We start from the raw sequence: 18,473 nt of genomic DNA, 5'->3' as shown, positions 1-18,473 counted from the left end.
CGCGACTGGGACCCTGCCGCCCTCCCCCTTCCCCGAGGGATGCGACGGGCCAGAGCCAGCGCCGCGCGGTCAGTCCTCGCGCAGGAAAAGGAGAGAGCCAGAGATGAGCCGAGGAGGGAGCCTCAGCACCCCGCTGCTCCAAATTAACTGTTTGGTGACTTGTTAGCCCCGAGGCTACCACCTCTCCAGCCCTTCCGCGGGGCACCCCACCACCTCCCCGTCCCCCACGCCTCCCCCTTCTTTGTCCCCGCCCCCAGCTCCGCCCCGGCTCCCCATCCCGGCGCAATGGAGTTCTCCGAAGGGCTCTGCTCCAGCTACAGAGGCTAACTTCGCACCCGCCGCCGCCGCCGGTCACCCTCGGCCAGTCCTCCTGCAGGCGCCGAGTCGTGGGTGTCCCGAGCCCAGTGCCGCAGCCAGGACCCGCCCGGCGCGCAGCAGAAAGAAGCACGGCGCCCAGGCGCCTCTTGGAGAGCAAAGGCTGCGCCAAGACGCTGAGCCGAGGAGCGGCCGAGAAGCCTGAGCCCGCGAAGGGGGCTGCGTGGCTCAGAGCGCCGCGGCTTCTGCGGACACCGAGCCAGCGCCGCCGCGCACCCCAACTGCGCGGTTTGGCGGGAGGGCGGCGCGCAAGGACGCAGGGGTCTGCGGCAATCTTCCCGACGCCCTTTGCCCCGAGGAGCACTATGACCTGACGCGCGGGGCCTCCTGTGCAGGGCTCGCGCGACCCGGCGGCCGGGGATACCAGGGCTCGCCGCCCAGCTCCCGCCAGGCCGCCGTGGGGTCTTTGGGACCCCTTCCCCAGCTGCCTCCTCCTGGCTCTGCGCCTCCCCGCCTGCGGCCCGGCGCCATGGAGCTCTCGGATGTGCGCTGCCTGAGCGGCAGCGAGGAACTCTACACTATCCACCCGACGCCCCCGGCCGGCGACGGCGGGAGCGGCTCGCGGCCGCAGCGGCTGTTGTGGCAGACGGCGGTGAGGCACATCACCGAGCAGCGCTTCATTCATGGGCACCGGGGCAGCGGCGGCGGCAGCGGGAGCAGAGGCTCCGGCAAAGCCTCGGACCCTACAGGCGGCGGCCCCAACCATCACGCGGCGCAGCTGTCCGGCGACTCGGCGCCGCCCCTCTACTCGCTGGGCCCCGGGGAGAGAGCGCACAGCACTGGTGGCACCAAAGTCTTCCCGGAACGCAGCGGGAGCGGCAGCGGCAGCGGGGGCGGGGGCGATCTGGGCTTCCTGCACCTCGACTGCGCCCCAAGCAACTCGGATTTCTTCCTCAATGGGGGCTATAGCTACCGAGGGGTCATTTTCCCCACTCTGCGCAACTCCTTCAAGTCCCGGGATCTGGAGCGCCTCTACCAGCGCTATTTCCTGGGCCAGAGGCGCAAATCCGAGGTGGTGATGAACGTGCTGGACGTGCTGACCAAACTCACCCTCTTGGTCCTCCACTTGAGCCTGGCCTCGGCCCCCATGGACCCGCTCAAGGGCATCCTCCTGGGCTTCTTCACTGGCATCGAGGTGGTGATCTGCGCCCTGGTGGTGGTCAGGAAGGACACCACCTCGCACACGTACCTGCAGTACAGCGGCGTGGTCACTTGGGTGGCCATGACCACCCAGATCTTGGCAGCAGGCCTCGGCTACGGGCTTCTGGGTGATGGCATCGGCTACGTTCTCTTCACGCTGTTTGCCACCTACAGCATGCTGCCGCTGCCGCTCACCTGGGCCATCCTGGCCGGCCTGGGCACCTCGCTGCTGCAGGTGGTCCTGCAGGTGGTCATCCCCCGGCTAGCGGTCATTTCCATCAACCAGGTAACTCCTGCCTGCCTTGCTCGTCACCCCCCACCCCCGCACTCTCCTGGGTTATTTAGAAATAGCTTTCAGAGAGGCCGGCTTGCTTTGCTCATTTTGAGGCCCCTCCCCCAGTCTGGCACAGTGCCTCGCACTTGGGAGGTCCTGGGTGTTGATGGGATGGTATTTCGCTCATCTTAGAGGAGTTGGAACTAAATGATCTCTAAAGTTTCTTCCAGCCCTGCCCTTCTCTTCGGCTTCTGTGAGTAATTCTTCTCTGACATCAGCTAAGAAACAGCTTTCTTTCTGCTCTGCACATGTCCCCCAGGCCCTGTAGTCTCTGGAGCAGGAAACAGAAGGGGAGGAGAAGCACCCCGATTTAGAAGATGACCCACTCCTTAACAGCTTTTGGTGTTGTAAGGGACTCTGGGATTCAGAGTTGGGTTTCTGTGTATCTCTGTGCCACAAATCCTCCGTTCTAGAAGTTAATAGCATTTTTTGAACACATAGCAGTTGTTGGTGAGGACCCTACATATGTTATATCGTCCAGTCCCTCAGTCCCATGATACGTATTTTACTTGGGAATTCTTTACTGCTTTGGGGTTCTAAGAGGATATCTTCTCGTATAGGATCCGAACCCAGTGCTTTGCATAGATCAGCCTCATCTGGGACCCGTAGGGTAGGCAGGGAAGTGTCTTTGGCAAAGAATGCAAGTTTTGCTTGATTGATAAAGGATATTTTGATGTAGATGGTCTGAAATATTTAGGTGGAACCTGACCCTCCGTCGCTTTTCTTCCTTTCTTCCTGTCTTTCCTGCTAAATGTGGATGTGTTTCTGGGAACAGTGTTCCCATTGTCTGTGAAGGAGAAGGTAGATGGTGATTTTATTGTTGAAATTCATTAAAATCAATAGATAATTAATGGTCTGGAACTTTGTTTGCCAAATGCTTGATAAGTAGCAGGAGACTGAATTTGGGGGCTTCTCCATAAAAATGAGGGAAACATGTCAGCTGAAGTGTTTCCACATAGGAGGCTGACACAGGTGCTTGGACAGGGACCTGCTTTTTATGTTCCTGCTCTAGGCTCAGCCTCTGTGCCTTTGGCTCTATCGGAAGCTTAAAAACTCCTCTTCCTTGTGTTCGGGTTTGAATATATCGTTGAATAACCAGGTACAACACCTCCAAAAATGGCTTGTGGTTTCTGGAACACAGACACCTATAGAAGGCTTTACCCATCATTGACCCTCTGGGTTTCGAGTGGATTTGGGATTCTCTCTCTTCTCTGATGGCTCTGTATCCATTTGCTCAGGTTACTTATCTGGTTGGCTGCTTTTACAGTGCTTTTTGAAGTCTCCCTGGGTAGAGCAGAGTATTATAAAGTACATGGCTGTGATCATCAGACATGAAATGGAGAGATGAGAGCCTCTTTGAGTAAGGGCTGACCAGCTGAACTTGTCCTTATAAGACAGTAATGAATGTTTTCTCGAAATCACTGTGAACCTTTAATACCCACATCTGATAAAGTCTCAATTTGGGATTGTGTAAAATAGTCTTCAGAACTGTGTTTCTCAGTCTTCACACTTGGATCTGAACCCCACTAGCCTCTGAAAGTCTCAATTTCTTCCAAGCCCTCCTCCTTTTTTGCATTTTCTTTATTATGTATCTCCACATCATCAGACTCTCCTTCCCCATCTTGCTCCTTTTCCCCTTCTCTTCCTCCTCTTTTTCCTTCTTCTCTTTCTTTTTCCTTATCTTTTTTCACTATGAGTCGTTTTCACGATATATCACAGGTATCTGCTCATTTGCAGAAAATCCCACTGATCATAACCCACTGCTTGCCATGCAGTAGCCTTCCTTAGTACACATTGTTGAGAGACTTCATCAAGTAAGTTTGAATAGTATTTAGAATAACAACATCCCAAGTGGCAAATGATGAATATTTTCAAAGTTCTAAGTATAGAGACGCTTTGCTTGCCAAATGAATCCAGAAAGTAAATTTTGGCTTCATATTTGTTTTATGCTCTACTCAAATACTACCAGATGGGAGAAGATTAAAAATAACCCTAAAATGTCTTCCCACTTCCATCCCGTGATAAACAGTCCTTCGCTGGAAAACCAAGGTCCAGGTACATGCAAACCAAGCTCACTTGACTTTCTGTTTGGGTAGGAATTGTAGATGAACTGCAGTTTCCCAGTGGAATCAGCTTTTACCAGACTCCTGGGAACAGCCAGAGCGCTCTCCTCTCACTTCAGGTGCTGAAAAGACCCTTGTGGCTTTGGTTACCAAATGTTTTCCTTTGGCGCCCTCTAGAGGTCCAAGCTTCTTTCTTAGATCTTGCAGGTGGGTGAAGTGGAGAATTAGTAGCTTTTAAAATCATTTTTGATTTTTGAATAGGTACTGTTTAGTTTTCCCTGTTTGGGAACATACAAGGCATGCCCTGCTAATGACCTCTTATAGCAATTAGAATAACATCCTAACTCCTTCCCATGGTCACCTGGTCCCCTTACAAACTGGTTGCTCCTTCTCTCTATAATTATGTTTCCTTCTGTTCTCCTCCTCAGGCTCCAAATACACAGTACCTTTTCTTGCTTTCAGAGATCTTGAGCTCTTTCCCCACTTCTTAGCCTTTGTGTTTGCTGCCTAGAATGATTTTTCCCAGGTCTTCCCATTATCCTGGACGCAGTTCACATGCCACTCCCTAGTGCTTGGCTTGTTCTGTTTTCTCCTGAGCACGTACACTGTCTGAAACTATTTTATTTGTTTATATTTGTTCTGTTTCTTCCCCCACCCCCACCCCCACAGGAACATAAACATCACCTAAGGGCGTAGACGTCTATGTGTTTACCAATTTATGCTCATCACCTAGAAAAATGCCAGGCACCCAGCATACAGACACTGAATGAACAAGACTGTTCAGTGCAAAGGTAATATAAAATATCCAAGCCCCCTCCACTGTGCTAGTGAAAGTTTTCTATGTACACAATCACATGTAAGTTGTATGTGTGTAAGGCAGTCTTTTATACGTAAACGCCCTTGGCAAAACCAAGGCACAATGATAATCCTTCACATACGCACAATGCTTTACATGTAACTAAGGGCCTTTACATACATTATCACATCTAATGATGACAAACAGATGGTATCCTTCATTTTCATTTCATAGAAGAAAGAACAAATTCCTGGGAACTTTAAAGAGACATCCCAAAGACGGTGAGCCCAAGTGGTGAGAACACGATTCAAATCCTAACTCCAAAGTCATTCATTCTTAAGAAACCTTCTGAGAGTTTCTTTCCAAACCTACATTTGAATTGACTCAGCCTGAGGAGTACCTGTTTCACTACTCAGGAGGACAATACCCAGTATACCACATGAATGAACGTTTAGTGAAAAAAGCCAAAGGGAAATCATGAGAAAAAAATGTCTGAATTTCTAGGCATGAACTCTTTGTGGCTAGCTCATCATCTTGCTCAGTTGGATACAAACTTGTCAAGTGAAGGCCATTGACACTGGAATATCATCTTTCTCCACATTTATCTTGATTCCCATTAGCGGATGGCTCACATTTAACTTAACATTTTTGAGAAGCAAGAAGCTACATGAGAGTGTAAAGTCAACACACCTCAGCAACTGTTCCACTTACTGAAAATGCCATTTTCAAAAGTAACAAATGAGTCAATGATTGCCTTCCCTTTACCCAAGCTACGAGAATCTGTTTCTGTTCTTTTCCTCCCGGCGGAAATTACATCCGTGGCTTGACAGGGTAACACCCAAGCTGCGAATCTCGGCAGATGCCCTATATGAAGAGACAGGGCCTTGTGTTCATTTAGATCGTCATGTGCTTTCCACTGTGGACACAAGATGCAACTGGAAAAGGGCCACCCAGGCGGTCCTTGCCATCAGCACGGAGATAGCTTATGTTTTCTCCCCTCGGTGAACCGTTAGACCTAAATCATGGATTTCCCACCCAGACTAAGAGGTATTGTCCGTGGCAGATAAATAGGATCACCCATGTATGTTCTAGGTCCCAGGTGGGGATTGGAGATACAGAGGAACCTACAGAAGGTTCGGAGCTCAGTTCAAAGGGTTGCTTTTCTATTCACCCTGACAAAGCTCAACTATAGGCAACACGAGGGCTGCAGCCATTCCTTCCTCAGGATGCCTCATCCACCTCAAGTTGAATCTGCTTCATGTCAGGTCACCAATAGGAGTGCCTTTGTCCAGAGATGACAGATTTTTTTCTCCACATCTTAAATCGTTTATCCTGCCAGGTCACTTTGTCCATCTAAACCTTGATTACAAAATCAGGTAATATGTATGAATAAAATATTAATAATAAGGGTCTTATTTGCTAGGTTCTTTCATGGCTCAGGTAAATCCTAAGGACTGTTGCTGTAATTCGCATTTTACTCAATCTTAATTGCTGGTGACGGTAATGTGAGCTACTTCACATTTGAAACTCATCTTGTTCTCATTCTTCAGCTCATTAGTGATAAAATGGTGAAGATCATTTGGTTATTGGAAAACTGAGAGGCGGCAATATTTAACCAGAAAGATCCCTGCGTTATGCTTCCTCTTGGGGATTCTGAAATGTTAAAGCTTGTGGCTAATTAGTCTTCTGTTCCTCTTGGCGAGGCAGATAAGCAGAATTGTCAGAGTGAAGATGATTTCTCCAAGATAACTCTAGGAGCAAAATCAGCCAGGTATGCAAATCCAGGTTAGTTAGTGCTCAAGGTCATGCTGTCAGGTCTGAATTTCCATGCAGCATTTTCTTTACTGTCTTACACAAATCCCATCAAACAATAGAGGCTAGAGCCAGAAAAAAATACTGATTAAATCATGATCATTAAACTTGACTAATAATGAGGGACTTTTAGCTTACATTTGGCCTTTAAAAAATCCTTTGGGAGAAAATGCATTGTTTGTACGGATAAGATAGTGGTTAATGGTATGAGCTGGTTTGGGTCAGGTGAGAAGCAGCTTTTGTGCATGCTTTAGAATGCATTCCTGCTGATTTAGGGGCGCCTGGGTAGCTCGATTGAGTGTCTGTTGATTTCCACTCAGGTCATGGTCTCAAGGTTGTGAGATCTAGCCCCGCAGGGGCTCCGCATTCAGCGGAGAGTCTGCTTGAGATTATTTCTCTCCCTCTCCTTCTCTCTCTGCCCCTCCCCCTGCATGTTCACGCACGAGCGCACTCTCTCTCTCTCAAAATAAATAAATATTTAAAAATATAGAGAATGCATTTCTGATTATTTAAATGAAGGATTGGCTTCACAGTAAACACAGTCAGTATAATAGAATCACCAATATCTCTCCCCCCATTTGTAAAATTTAAACATAAGTGTATATTCTGTGTTCTTTGTCTAAATCTGCTAACTCAAATCAAATCAAAGGAATTGTATGACTACTTAATGTACAGCAAATGGCACGTAATTTAAATCATCCCAATTTGGTGGTTAGTATCAAGGTAAGTGCTCAATTCCAAAACACAAAATATCCATTAAATGAGTGTAACTGGGTTTCTATTTAATTCACCTTGCTAGCTATGGTGTGCATTTTTTAAAACTCCAGATACGTCCATTTCTGTACATTTTCCTTTAGCAAATTCATATAGGCTTAAAAAAATAATTGCAGTGTCCCAGCATGTCTCAGAAAATGTCTTTCAAAACCAGATTTGACTGTCACCATTCCCAAGAGGTTCCTCTGAATGCCAGGAAATGGAAATATTACTTTTTCATTCTTGTGAAAAATGCCCAGAGACTTTTTGGTTCTAATCCTTCCTTCCTCCCTCCCTCCCTCCCCCCCTCCCTCCCCCCAGCTCTCCCCCCCTCCTTCCCCCCCCCCCCCCCCCCCCCCCTTTTTTTGTGTGTGATGGAGATGTTAGGCTCTGCAAAGGATATTTTTAATGACTGCTGGAGTGACCAGTTCAAGTCCTTCAGCCCTGTCCTGTACCCCCCTTGGCCCTAGATTTGCAAATAAGCTTGGTGCCTGTGTATTTAGAGATAGTTGTAAAATGATTGTAAGTTGTGCGCTTTGCAAGATTGAATTATGAATTTGTTTTCCTTCATATCCAGTAATGTCACCTGACCGGTATCAGCGGGTCAGAGCATAATTAGATCAAAACCGGGAAGGCTGGGAGGACTTCTCCTTCTGGCGCAGCTGCTGCAATGTCATGCTAAGTAGGACAAACGCATTAGTCATATTTACACCTTGATGATTGATGGCACTGTAAGAGCTCATCAAAAATAAGTGAAACCAAGTACAAAAAGGAAAGATTAAAAAAACAAAGCTTGTCCCACAATCACTGTTGCTGGTAACGTGTAATCAGAGGCTTCTACTACAATCGTGCTGCCGTGACATTTCACTGTTGTCTAAATATTTCTTGAGATGCTAATTTATTCATTTCACAAGTATATCTCTTTTAGTTGATCCTACATGGGTTTATTTTCAGAACATAGGAGACACTTGCAACATTCCTCTCAAACCTTTCCTCTTACCCACAAATGGGCACAATATTAATCCTTCAAGAAACCAGCAGGTCTAGAATCTTCAGCTGGACAGCATATCAGTTCACTTGACGTATGGCTTTTGAAGCGCGTTCTTTGCTTTCTCTGGGCTGGAAATCAAGGTAACAGAAACTGAAGGTTGGCAGATTTCTATGGTACATAGATTTGAACCTTAGTTAGCAAGAGGATGGATCCTGGAAATAATGTCTTCCTTGGCTTTTCTCGGGGCCTGAGTGCAGGAACGCTACCTCACCCAGCCAGCCACGGCAGAGCAGCGGACGCCCAGACCATCTGCCCTGTGCTTTCCCAGGAAATGTAATTGGATTTACACACTCAAATTATATCATGCGCGTTTTGTTTATGAAGGACTATTTTAAGGAGTCAGGTCAGTTAAGCAGCGCTTGGAAGCCAGCTCTTCTCACTGCAAGATTTCACTGTCAGCCCTGCAGGGTAGAGAAAGAACAAGGCAGATTAATTAACCACTGAGGTGCCAGACATTCCGAGGGAGGCCAGGCCATAGCCTCGTAGGAATAAAAGCCATGCTATCTGTAAATACAACCGTGTGACCACCTCCCTGACCAACAAACTGGGGTTATAACTCAGTGTGTTGTCAGATAAACCTGCCAGTCCTTGTTTCTTGGATATCTGTGATTTGATATTTGAATTTGAATTTGTTAGATCATGTATTTTCATATGTGCAATATCTTACACATTGCTTAGCTCCTGGGGGTTTCTCTCCCTTTCATCCCATGTCTTGCCTTCTATGCCAAGATGTCTTTGAGGCACAAAATTCTCCGAAATCAGGAAATGATAAAATTCTACATGATGAGGGACATGAGCTAGATGTGAAATTAAATCACATTAATGGGGTTTTTTTAGGAGGAAATTTAAAAAACTGCCCTCTCTATGTAGAGTGCATACCGGTATAAAATTTTCATATAGAAAATAAATAGAACTGTTGCCACTTGCTTGTGTAAACAACACATCTTTTCCTGTGTCAGCTAGCTTTCCAGTTGACTGGAGGAAACCATTTCAAATCTTTTTTTTTTTTCTTTTTGGGATTACATGTTGAATACACATGATTGTTTGTAAAACAGAGATGACCAAGGATTAGGGAGTGCATAATCAAAATATATATATTTCTTTAACTTAGAACATGGGAAGATGAAATGCCGCATAAACAATTTAACAGAACAAGACCAAGAAAAAAGGAAGAACCCTTGGAAACCTAGGGATACAGGGATGTAGAAGAGATATGGTGGGTGTTCCCAAATGTCTGGGGTGCTGTCATGGTGAAGAGAGACTCGTTATTTTACGTGTCTCCTCGGGGACAGAATACAGATCAATTGATGGCCCCTATAGTGTGAGAGATTTGGGTTCATCTAAAGTCGAGATTTTAAAACAAACAGACCTGCCTGGGGGACTGCTTTTTAAAGTGATGAGCTCCCTGTCATGGGGATTCTTCAAGGAAAAGTTGTACAGCCATCCATCAGGGATGGCCTAAAGTAGATTCCATACCAGGCAGACTTTTCCTTAAGGTCAGTCGAAAGCCACTGGCGTTCATCTCCAAGCCATCAAGGCCTCTCTGTAGACAGGAAAAAGGAGAAGGCAAAGGGCAAAAGGCAAAAGGTTAAGATGGCCAATGGGCATTTGCCAACTGAATGGGTTGCCCTTCTAGGAGCTCTTCTGGATCCCTGCCCAATGACATCTGTACATTTTGGGGACCAGAATACTGACACATAGCCACTCCATGGGTAAGACAGGGTGGCAAAAATAGATGAGATTTTACTGCATCTCAAAAAGTCAGGATTGCATAGGAAGAAGGAGAGAATGAGGATTGAGTAGGTAAGTTGTTCAACAAATATTTGTTGACTGCCTGTTGGGTTCTAGGTTCTGGAGCCCAGCTGTGTACTGGACAGTCAAAGCTGTTGCTTTGACTGGAATTTGGTTAATATTTGACTGGAACTTGGGAGGGAGTTTGTGACTCTTGGTGCGGAGGTAGGGAGGTTTGTACCTGGTTCTTAGAATACATCTGGAGGGGCGTCTGGGTGGCTCAGCCGGTTAATCATCCAGCTCTTGGTTTCGGCTCAGGTCGTGATCTCATGGGTCATGAGATCGAGTGCTGCATCAGGCTCATTATTCAATGGGGGGAGTCTGCTTGAAAGATTGTCCCTCTGCCTCTCCCCTGCTCTCTTTCTCTCAAATAAATAATTTTTTTTAAAAAGACACGTTTGGAACACAGCATTCAGTACAGATGCAAGTCTTTGGCTTTTTTTTCTATAGACGTTTAAAGCATGAAAAATCAAAGCTGTGATGGGATGCTTTTAGGAGTTGTGTGAAAGGAAAGGTCAGACTGTAGAAGACACTGTGGATGGGTATGGATCTTCCTTCTTAGTGAAGAGAGTGTACGGGGACCCAAGAAAGGGCTAGAGGATTGGTTATTTAAGTAGTTCCTTTCCACAAACTGAATGCATCCCAAGCCTGGACTAGAAGATGTGGCAGGAGGGAGTGTCTGCCTCACGCTGGGGAGGGTCAGGCTGGTCTGCAGCTCTGGGCACACCCAGTTAGTCTGTCTTCACAGTAACCTCAGCGAAAAATTTGGGAGCTGCAGGAGACCCATTCCCACCCACAGGTAGGCAGACCAGGTACTCAGGTAAAGCTCAAATCCCCCTCCTTGGTACATTGTACACCCTGCATTTATCCCCTATCAGAGCAATGTCATAATATTCCCTGGGAGCCCCTTGAGCTCAAGGACAGTGTTTTACTCACCTCTATGTTCCTAGCATATAGCATAGCACTTGGCCCATGGAACAGTTCTGAGCATGGTACTTTTAAACAAATGGAATGAATGAATGTTACATGACCCCCTCCTTTCCTCTGGCCCCCCACCCCGAATCACACAGTTATCAACAGGGAATGAGTAACCAGTGAGAGAAGAGAAATTAGTTTCTCTAAGAAAGAAGAGAGAAATCAGAAGAGGAGGTCAGTGAGAAACCAGAAAACACATCAAAAGTTACCCCCTTCTGAAGTGCTTTGGGCTGGAAGCCCCAAGCTGAGTTTTTGTTAGACATGTGTTTAAAAAGTCATAGTAGACAACATGAAGAAAAATCCCAAGTGATCATCTAGATCATTTAAGTCAAAAAAGAAAGAAAAAGGAGAAAGAGGTGGGGAAGTACAGGCACCTAGAATATCCATTAAGTGTTTGTCCATTCGTGAAAGTTTTAAATGGGTCAGGCCCATCCCCACAAAATAGAGTCCTAACAAGGGGCTCACCTCATTCACTTCCTTCTTGGTTCTTCAGTACCTTGGCTCTGAATCCCAACACCAACACCTTGCTCAGGTATTCTTTGAACACATCCCAAATGGCCCCTTTGGCCTGACTTCTTGTCACCAGTCAATGTTCACCTTCTAGCTTCATACAGGTGCAGCTGTGGGCAAGAGGCGCTCTCACCTTCAGACCTCATTTCTGTCACTCCACACCAGCAGGGCTAGTCTGCCTCACTCCTAAGGAGAGAACATTGCACAAAACTGGTTGACTTTGCTGAGCATGGTGTACAGATCATTGTTTAGACTACTGTTCATTCCCCTCAGCTTAAAACTTAGCACAGAAAGGCCAGTTTGTACCCTAACTGGATCAGTTTATCTGTATATTGCCTCACGGCAAAATCAAGCCTGATTTTAGATGTTGGAGTCCAATGCAATTAACTAAAACAGTCATCATGAAGTCCCTTAAAAGGATGAATTAAGTCTTCCCTTTTTGGAATTATCCCACTTAATTCCTCTTTCTACTGTCAATTAGTTCAAGAAACAAGAACAGCAAGCTTGTTTTCTTTTAAGTTCAAAGTCAAACTCCCCTCATTACTTGGGTGAGCTTTCCTCGCCTGTTGGTGGTGGGCAGTGCATATGAAGATGGGTTGATGACCCCAACAGTCAGTTTCCGATGAACAGAGTCCCCCTCCTTCTCTATTTAAGAGACAGATATAGTTCTTCCCTTTTACCAAGTGAATAATCGCATCATAAGCAGTCCTTGGGGCCCTGCCCATGCCATTTCAGCCGGAGACCAACTCAGCTCTGTCAATGGACAGTTAGAGATATTTTTGAAACCATATACGTACATGTCCTTAAAACAAATTCTCATCCTATTTTTGCCATGATTTTTTTTTTTTTTTTTTTCTAGCGACTTTGACCAAATGGCTTTGGCTTCTTTGGCCACGAGTTTCTTTATGCCTAAAAGAGTTTTGTGAGTAGTGGAGAGAAATACAGGATCACAAAGGGTTCCCAGGACCCCAGACCAAGTTAGGTATTCCTGATCTGCTGGCCGCATCACCCTTTCTCTGCCCATGCGTCCTGCCGCATGCTGCTGTCATTGGTCTCCATGTTTCTCTCGCCAGCTGGGCCTTGAGCTTCACAAAGCAGGGGTTGTACTGGAGCCATGGTTGTGTCTCTATGATAAAGTCTAGTGCTGCTTACATCCTCTTCCTTCTTAGATGCTTCAGTTCTCCTCTTCAGTGTTGGGGCTCCTTAAATTTCCATTGCACATACCTCCTTGTTACCTCACTCCATACATCCCCCTGGGCAATCACTCCCTTCTTCCATTACTGACCGTGGACCTAGGTGCTGCTTACTCCTAAATCTGTATCTCTAGCCCAGTTTTCTTGGCTAATTACTAGGCCATTTAATGACCTGCTGGGCACCTCCAGTTAAGGGTCTCACAGGGAGCTCAATCTCAACAAATCAAAAATCATCAGCCTCCCACCCAACATCTGTGTGAATGCCTGATGGTGTTGTCTTCCATCACTGGGATCTGTCCATAGCTCTCCATCCTTCTCCTCCTTGCTGTTCCAGTGCAGCATGATCACTCAATTCTGTCAATCCCTGTGCTCCTCCAAGCCACCCCTCACCCACCAGGGAGTAGGCTTCTCCCAAATTCGAGTCATCCTACCCCTTGTGCTTGAGGGTAAGTTCCACAGTTGTACACATCCCCAGTTTCCTGACACCTTGTGCTGGCTTACTTCTGCGTCTGCTTTCTGGGGCAGTTCTTCTGTCGTCCTGTCCCTCCCCTGTCTGCTAGTACTCACACAGGGGTCACCAGCTCCAGGAAACCTCCCCTGTGCCCCTTCTCCAAGACACGTGCCATCTTAAGAACAAATGGCATTTGTTTCATCGGAGAATCATATGTGCTTGTTGGATTTTGAGAATCTGAGCTCAGATGAGGTGCTTAAGGGAGGAGGGGTAGGCAGACACTATGGAATTTGACAGAAAGATAAACAGTCTTTCGAGCAAGACTCTTTCAATGGGTCAGTACATGTATGGAGGGCTGCCATGAACCAGACCCACCCATATCACCGGAGAGCACTTGACTGTGAGCCCAGTGCAGGATGAGGATTCACACCACCTGGGATTGATTGCCATTGGCAATGTTAGGACACCAATAAGGGTCTTAATCTTTCTGCACCTCACTTTCTTCAGCTGTAAATGGGAATAATAACATTAGCCCAGAAACTTGTTGAAGAGATGAAATAGACATGGAATATTTAGATCTGGGCTGGTTCATAGAATTGCACAGTACATTTTATTTTTTGTTGTAACTTAATTTTTAAAACTAACCACCTTTTCTATGGAGTCCTCTGCCGTGAGGAGTCCTTTCCCAGGCTTTACCTTTCTAAACACCTGTGTACGGCAGACCAATGCTTGCAAACTTTAATATGCGTAGAAATCACCTGGAGGTCTTGGTACAGCCTTTGGATTTAGGAAGGGGGTCCCAAGAGTCTGCATTTCCAGCGAGTGCCCAGGTGCTGCATGCTGCCAGCCTGTGGATCTAGTTTGGGGAGAAAGACCTCACCTTCTCTGCAGTGGTTTCCCTGACACTCCACTGATGGGCTTAGGTCCCTGACTCCGGGTGGTCCTCATTCTCTTTACATCCCCCCATCATTTATTGGTTCATACGTCTGTTTAGCCTTTTATCTGACAGATAAGTATGGAGTACCATTGTGTGGTGAGGTCAAGAACGCACGATCCTGCTATTAAATGGATTCTAATCTAGAGTGAGAGCCAGCCATCAATCAAATAATGACCTAAGCATGTGACTCATTTCAAACTGAGTTAAGTACTTTTAAGCCAGGTGACATGGTTTGGTGCCAAGCTATGACTAGGTTGAGGCTAGGAAGGCGTCCAGGGTACAGAGTTTAAAGAGGCACTTGCTGTCAGGAGCCAACCCCGCGATGTCGTGAATCCTACGCATCTAGCTTGCCTCACCCTATCTTGGCCCTGGTTTCTCTTTCAAAGGAGAAACCTGACTTGGGCTGAGATAAGGAAATTCTTCCTGATTAAGACCTGAAAGGGGAAAAGGGGTTGGCGGGTAAAATTGGAACTATGGCATCTTTATTTGTTTCTACTACTAAAACATGTGCTCTCCGAGGTCGATCTCTCCTTGTGTATGTCTCTGGACTAGACATTGGCACGTCCCAAGGGAAGCTTGCAGCAGAGGCTTACCGAATAAATGCCTGAACCATCACCTTAGCATGGTATGGCTGCTTCCCTTCTCGTAGCGAAGGATGCTGAGCTCAGAGTATTACGTCATTTCCCTTTTGGTCGTAGCGCTAATAAGGGATTCTCAGCCACATCTGTCTCATTTCAAAGCTACCTCTGGATTTGATGGTCTTTTAAAGCCACTTTATCTCAATTAACTCTGCTAGTTTCAGAGGCAATGAGTTAAAAGTAATAAAGAAGAGGAAAAACGAGATTTGTATTCCAAATGGTAGCAATGCTTATAACAATGGTCTTGCTCCATGGAGCCAGGGGACCACACATTGTACTGAAATAGCACCTCAACCGTCGTCAAAAGACTGACCCCAGATTTTGCATCCAATGTGGTAAAACTTCGTACAGACTACTCCACCTGTCTCGGCCTCAGAATGAATTCCTTACAGCTCTAAAAGTCTGTCACCATGAAATGATTTCTGAGGTTCCTCCAGCTATAAAATTTTTATTCCCGTGAATTACAGGGAATGCGAATGTGGGGATTTGTATGCTTTTCTGGTTTGTTCGGCTCCCAAGATCAGATAATGACATTTCTTATAGAAAACATAGCTTGCCGAGGTCTCTGACCTCTGAGAAGGAAGAGAACTATGATGAATAATGATTTAGCACATAGAGAGAATTACTTACTAGGTGGTATTTAATATTTAATTTCTCCTCATGGTTTAATTACGTTGACACCATGAGTTGTAAAATTGCAGATCATTTTAGTGATTCAATTTGTTTCAAAGGGAATAGTGATGGAGAGATTTAATTGACAGACAATTGTTTCTTTTGAATATTTAATTAGTAACTTTGTGGTGCTTGTCAGAATTGCCTATCTGGCTTTTGCAAAATGGGAATGTCCGCTGTGATCAACAAGCCATTTTATGTCGGTATTACCCAGAAGCAATTGAACTGGACACTTAGCAGCCTGAATATCCACAAACTGGGGGGTCTGGCTTTTGTGGTTCCCTCTTCTTTGTCTGTAGACCCCAGGAAATAGAGGCTGAAGCCTGGAGGAATTCACTTAATCTTGCTGTCCATTAGTCACTTCATTGGTAACAACATGAGAATGAGATTCCTCTTGTCAAGAATTTCACTGTTTTTCGATATGGGGGGAGCTGAAGACTATGAAAGGTCGTGAACAGAGAAACAACACTTGCTAAGCACTGGGTAGTAGTAATATTACTTCTGTAACACAGATGGGTCTGCTTGCTGTGGTCACAGGCAGCAGGCTGTCTTGCTCTGGGGTTGGTGTGGAGCTCTGCCCAGCACAGGTTGGTTGCCTGAATGGTGGGTGAAATGGGAAGGCCCTGCCACTTCCAGCGATAATGATCATCGCAAGAGCTAGGAGCAACGACTGGGAGCAAAACTGCCCCCAGGATGAGGGGATGTCCACTAACTTTCAGGCTACCCACTGCTACTCCTCTGTTCCTTTTTGTGAACAAAACCACCAGTCATTAGGAATCACCCTTTTGCCATGGATTTAGAACATTCTTATAAGGAAGAGAAACCATCTTGCCTTTGTTGTTGCTATGTCTCCCTACAGATAACCACACTCAAGCCCTCTCCTATGGAAAGTCGTTCCTAATTTTATGGAAGGGAGAAACAAATACTCATTTGACATCCTGCAAAAAAAAGACCTTGGTTCAAGGTAATTTGACTGTAAAAAAGGCTGAGAAGGTCATTTTAAAACCTAGTTAATAAACTATTTTTTTCATGCACACAGACAGGATTCAAACCGTGAACCTATTCCAATATTAAACAACCGTTAAATGACAGCAAAACAAATCCATTGTCAATAAAATTAGTAGGAAAACTCAGAGTAAACATCAAGTTCCCTCGAACAATTAGGATAAACAAAAGATTTTAGAATAGCAGGAATCCCTTTTTCAAACTAGACGAAGTAATAAAACGTGAAAATAAAGAGGCACGGCCCTCTGAGGGGAGGGAGGTCCATTCTTTCTGTCTCCCTCCTGCGTTGCTCTGCCCCACCAGCCAAGGCACCACCAAGCTTCCCCCCCATCAACACCATTTGAGGACCACGCCCTTAGAAAACCTCTTCCAGGCCTCTGACTTTTGAGAACTCAACTTAGATGTTTCAAAAGGCAGAGCCATTATATGGTTTCACTCACAACCTATCCACTCCTAAGGGTATTCCTGTACTATAGTAGAATTGTAACCTCCACTTCGAAATGAAGAAATTGAGGTTCAGAAGTTAATTTCGCTGAAGTCATTCAGGGTGTGTGTGGCCAAGTGAGGATTCAGCTTCAGGTTTGTTTGGATCCAACCATGCATGGGTTCCGGCTGGCTCCCACCACCACTCCCCTGCACATACCAGGCTGCCATTGAAGTAAATGTATGCTCACATTTAATAGAGCGTGTTCCTTTCATTCAACTGTCTACCGTGTGCTGAACTTGAGGACTGCAATTTCAAATAAGATCCGTTTCCTGTCCTCCAGTCATTTTATATTTTCAGGGCGAGAAGGCAAGAAAGAAAAGTTTATCCACTGATACCTGGCTGCCTCCTGTATGGTCTCTACAGATAGCTGCGATGGGTCTCATACCCTGAAACTATGGAGATAGGAGAAATGGTACACTTCCTTACCTGGCCTTCTGTGCACGCTTCATGTGCCCAAAGTAGAACTAACATGTAGGGAAGAAACTGAGACAGAAGAACTTAAAGTTTTGATGACTTCACAGTTCACCATCTGTCTTCAAGATTAGTGGCTACACCATAAGGAAAAGCAGAGGATCATTACATAATTTATTAAAATATGCAGACAAAGCCCTTTTTACCCAAGTCCCTTCTAGCAAAATAAATAGCTTCTTTTTTTTTTTTTTTTTTTTTTATTTTTATTTTTTTAAAGATTTTATTTATTTATTTGACAGAGAGAGACACAGCGAGAGAGGGAACACAAGCAGGCGGAGAGGGAGAGGGAGAAGCAGGCCTCCCGCCGAGCAGGGAGCCCGATGCGGGGCTCGATCCCAGGACCCTGGGATCATGACCTGAGCCGAAGGCAGACGCTTAACGACTGAGCCACCCAGGCGCCCCAAAATAAATAGCTTCTTGAGAGTAATCTAGACCTAGTTGCCCATGTGATTCTGAGTTATCCTATATTGTTTCACATGCTTTAAAATGATAAGCCATTTGAGGATATTATCTTTCTACCTGGGGCAGGTTTCTGTATACTGCTGTGTTTTAGAGACTGCTGGGTGGTTGCAATATGCATTGTCCTTTCTTCCTTATATGTAGAGCCAAATTTTTATCTTGGGAGGTAATGTGTATAATGTGCCCTTACATAGAGAGGGAGTGCGGGGGGGAGTTGGCGGGGAGTGTGTGTATATGGACACACCGCCTCTGTAGCTACGGGTAGCCAATAAAATAGAGGTACTCATTACTGGAGGATTTTGGAAAGTTTTGAAAAGATGCCTGATTCATCTGGGAGGACTGCCTTTTTTTACCCACCCCGCCTCCTTTAGCCATCTTACTGCCTGGTGAACAGATATGATGGCACCTCCACCAGCCATCTTTGACCATGAGGAGCCGTTGAGGATGGAAGCCACGCGGTAGGATGGTGGACCACAAAGAAATCAGAATCCTAGGACACTGCCAATGCTCTGAGATCACTATACCAGCTGTAGACAGCTCATCCCTAGGTATTTTTTTAT

At 45.9% G+C, this 18,473-nt stretch overlaps 1 protein-coding gene across 2 annotated transcripts in view; it reads left to right on the top strand.

Annotated features, from left to right (window-relative positions):
- The first annotated feature begins 281 nt into the window (after positions 1 to 281).
- The window catches only part of ADCY8 (adenylate cyclase 8), a 231,857-nt gene continuing 213,665 nt past the window's right edge, over positions 282 to 18,473 (top strand). The window contains exon 1 of one of the 2 annotated variants that reach the window (XM_032415938.1): positions 282 to 1,801. In XM_032415938.1, the coding sequence (XP_032271829.1) occupies positions 845 to 1,801 (957 nt within the window). In that variant the 5' untranslated portion in view covers positions 282 to 844. The remainder of the gene's footprint in view (positions 1,802 to 18,473) is intronic. The other variant, XM_032415939.1, reaches the window with a different exon arrangement.

This window comes from Phoca vitulina, unplaced genomic scaffold (assembly GCF_004348235.1).
Source record: "Phoca vitulina isolate PV1807 unplaced genomic scaffold, GSC_HSeal_1.0 scaffold18, whole genome shotgun sequence".
Lineage (NCBI taxonomy): Eukaryota > Metazoa > Chordata > Mammalia > Carnivora > Phocidae > Phoca > Phoca vitulina.
Note: the sequence above shows the minus strand (reverse complement) of the source record. Positions and strands in the feature narration are given on the sequence as shown.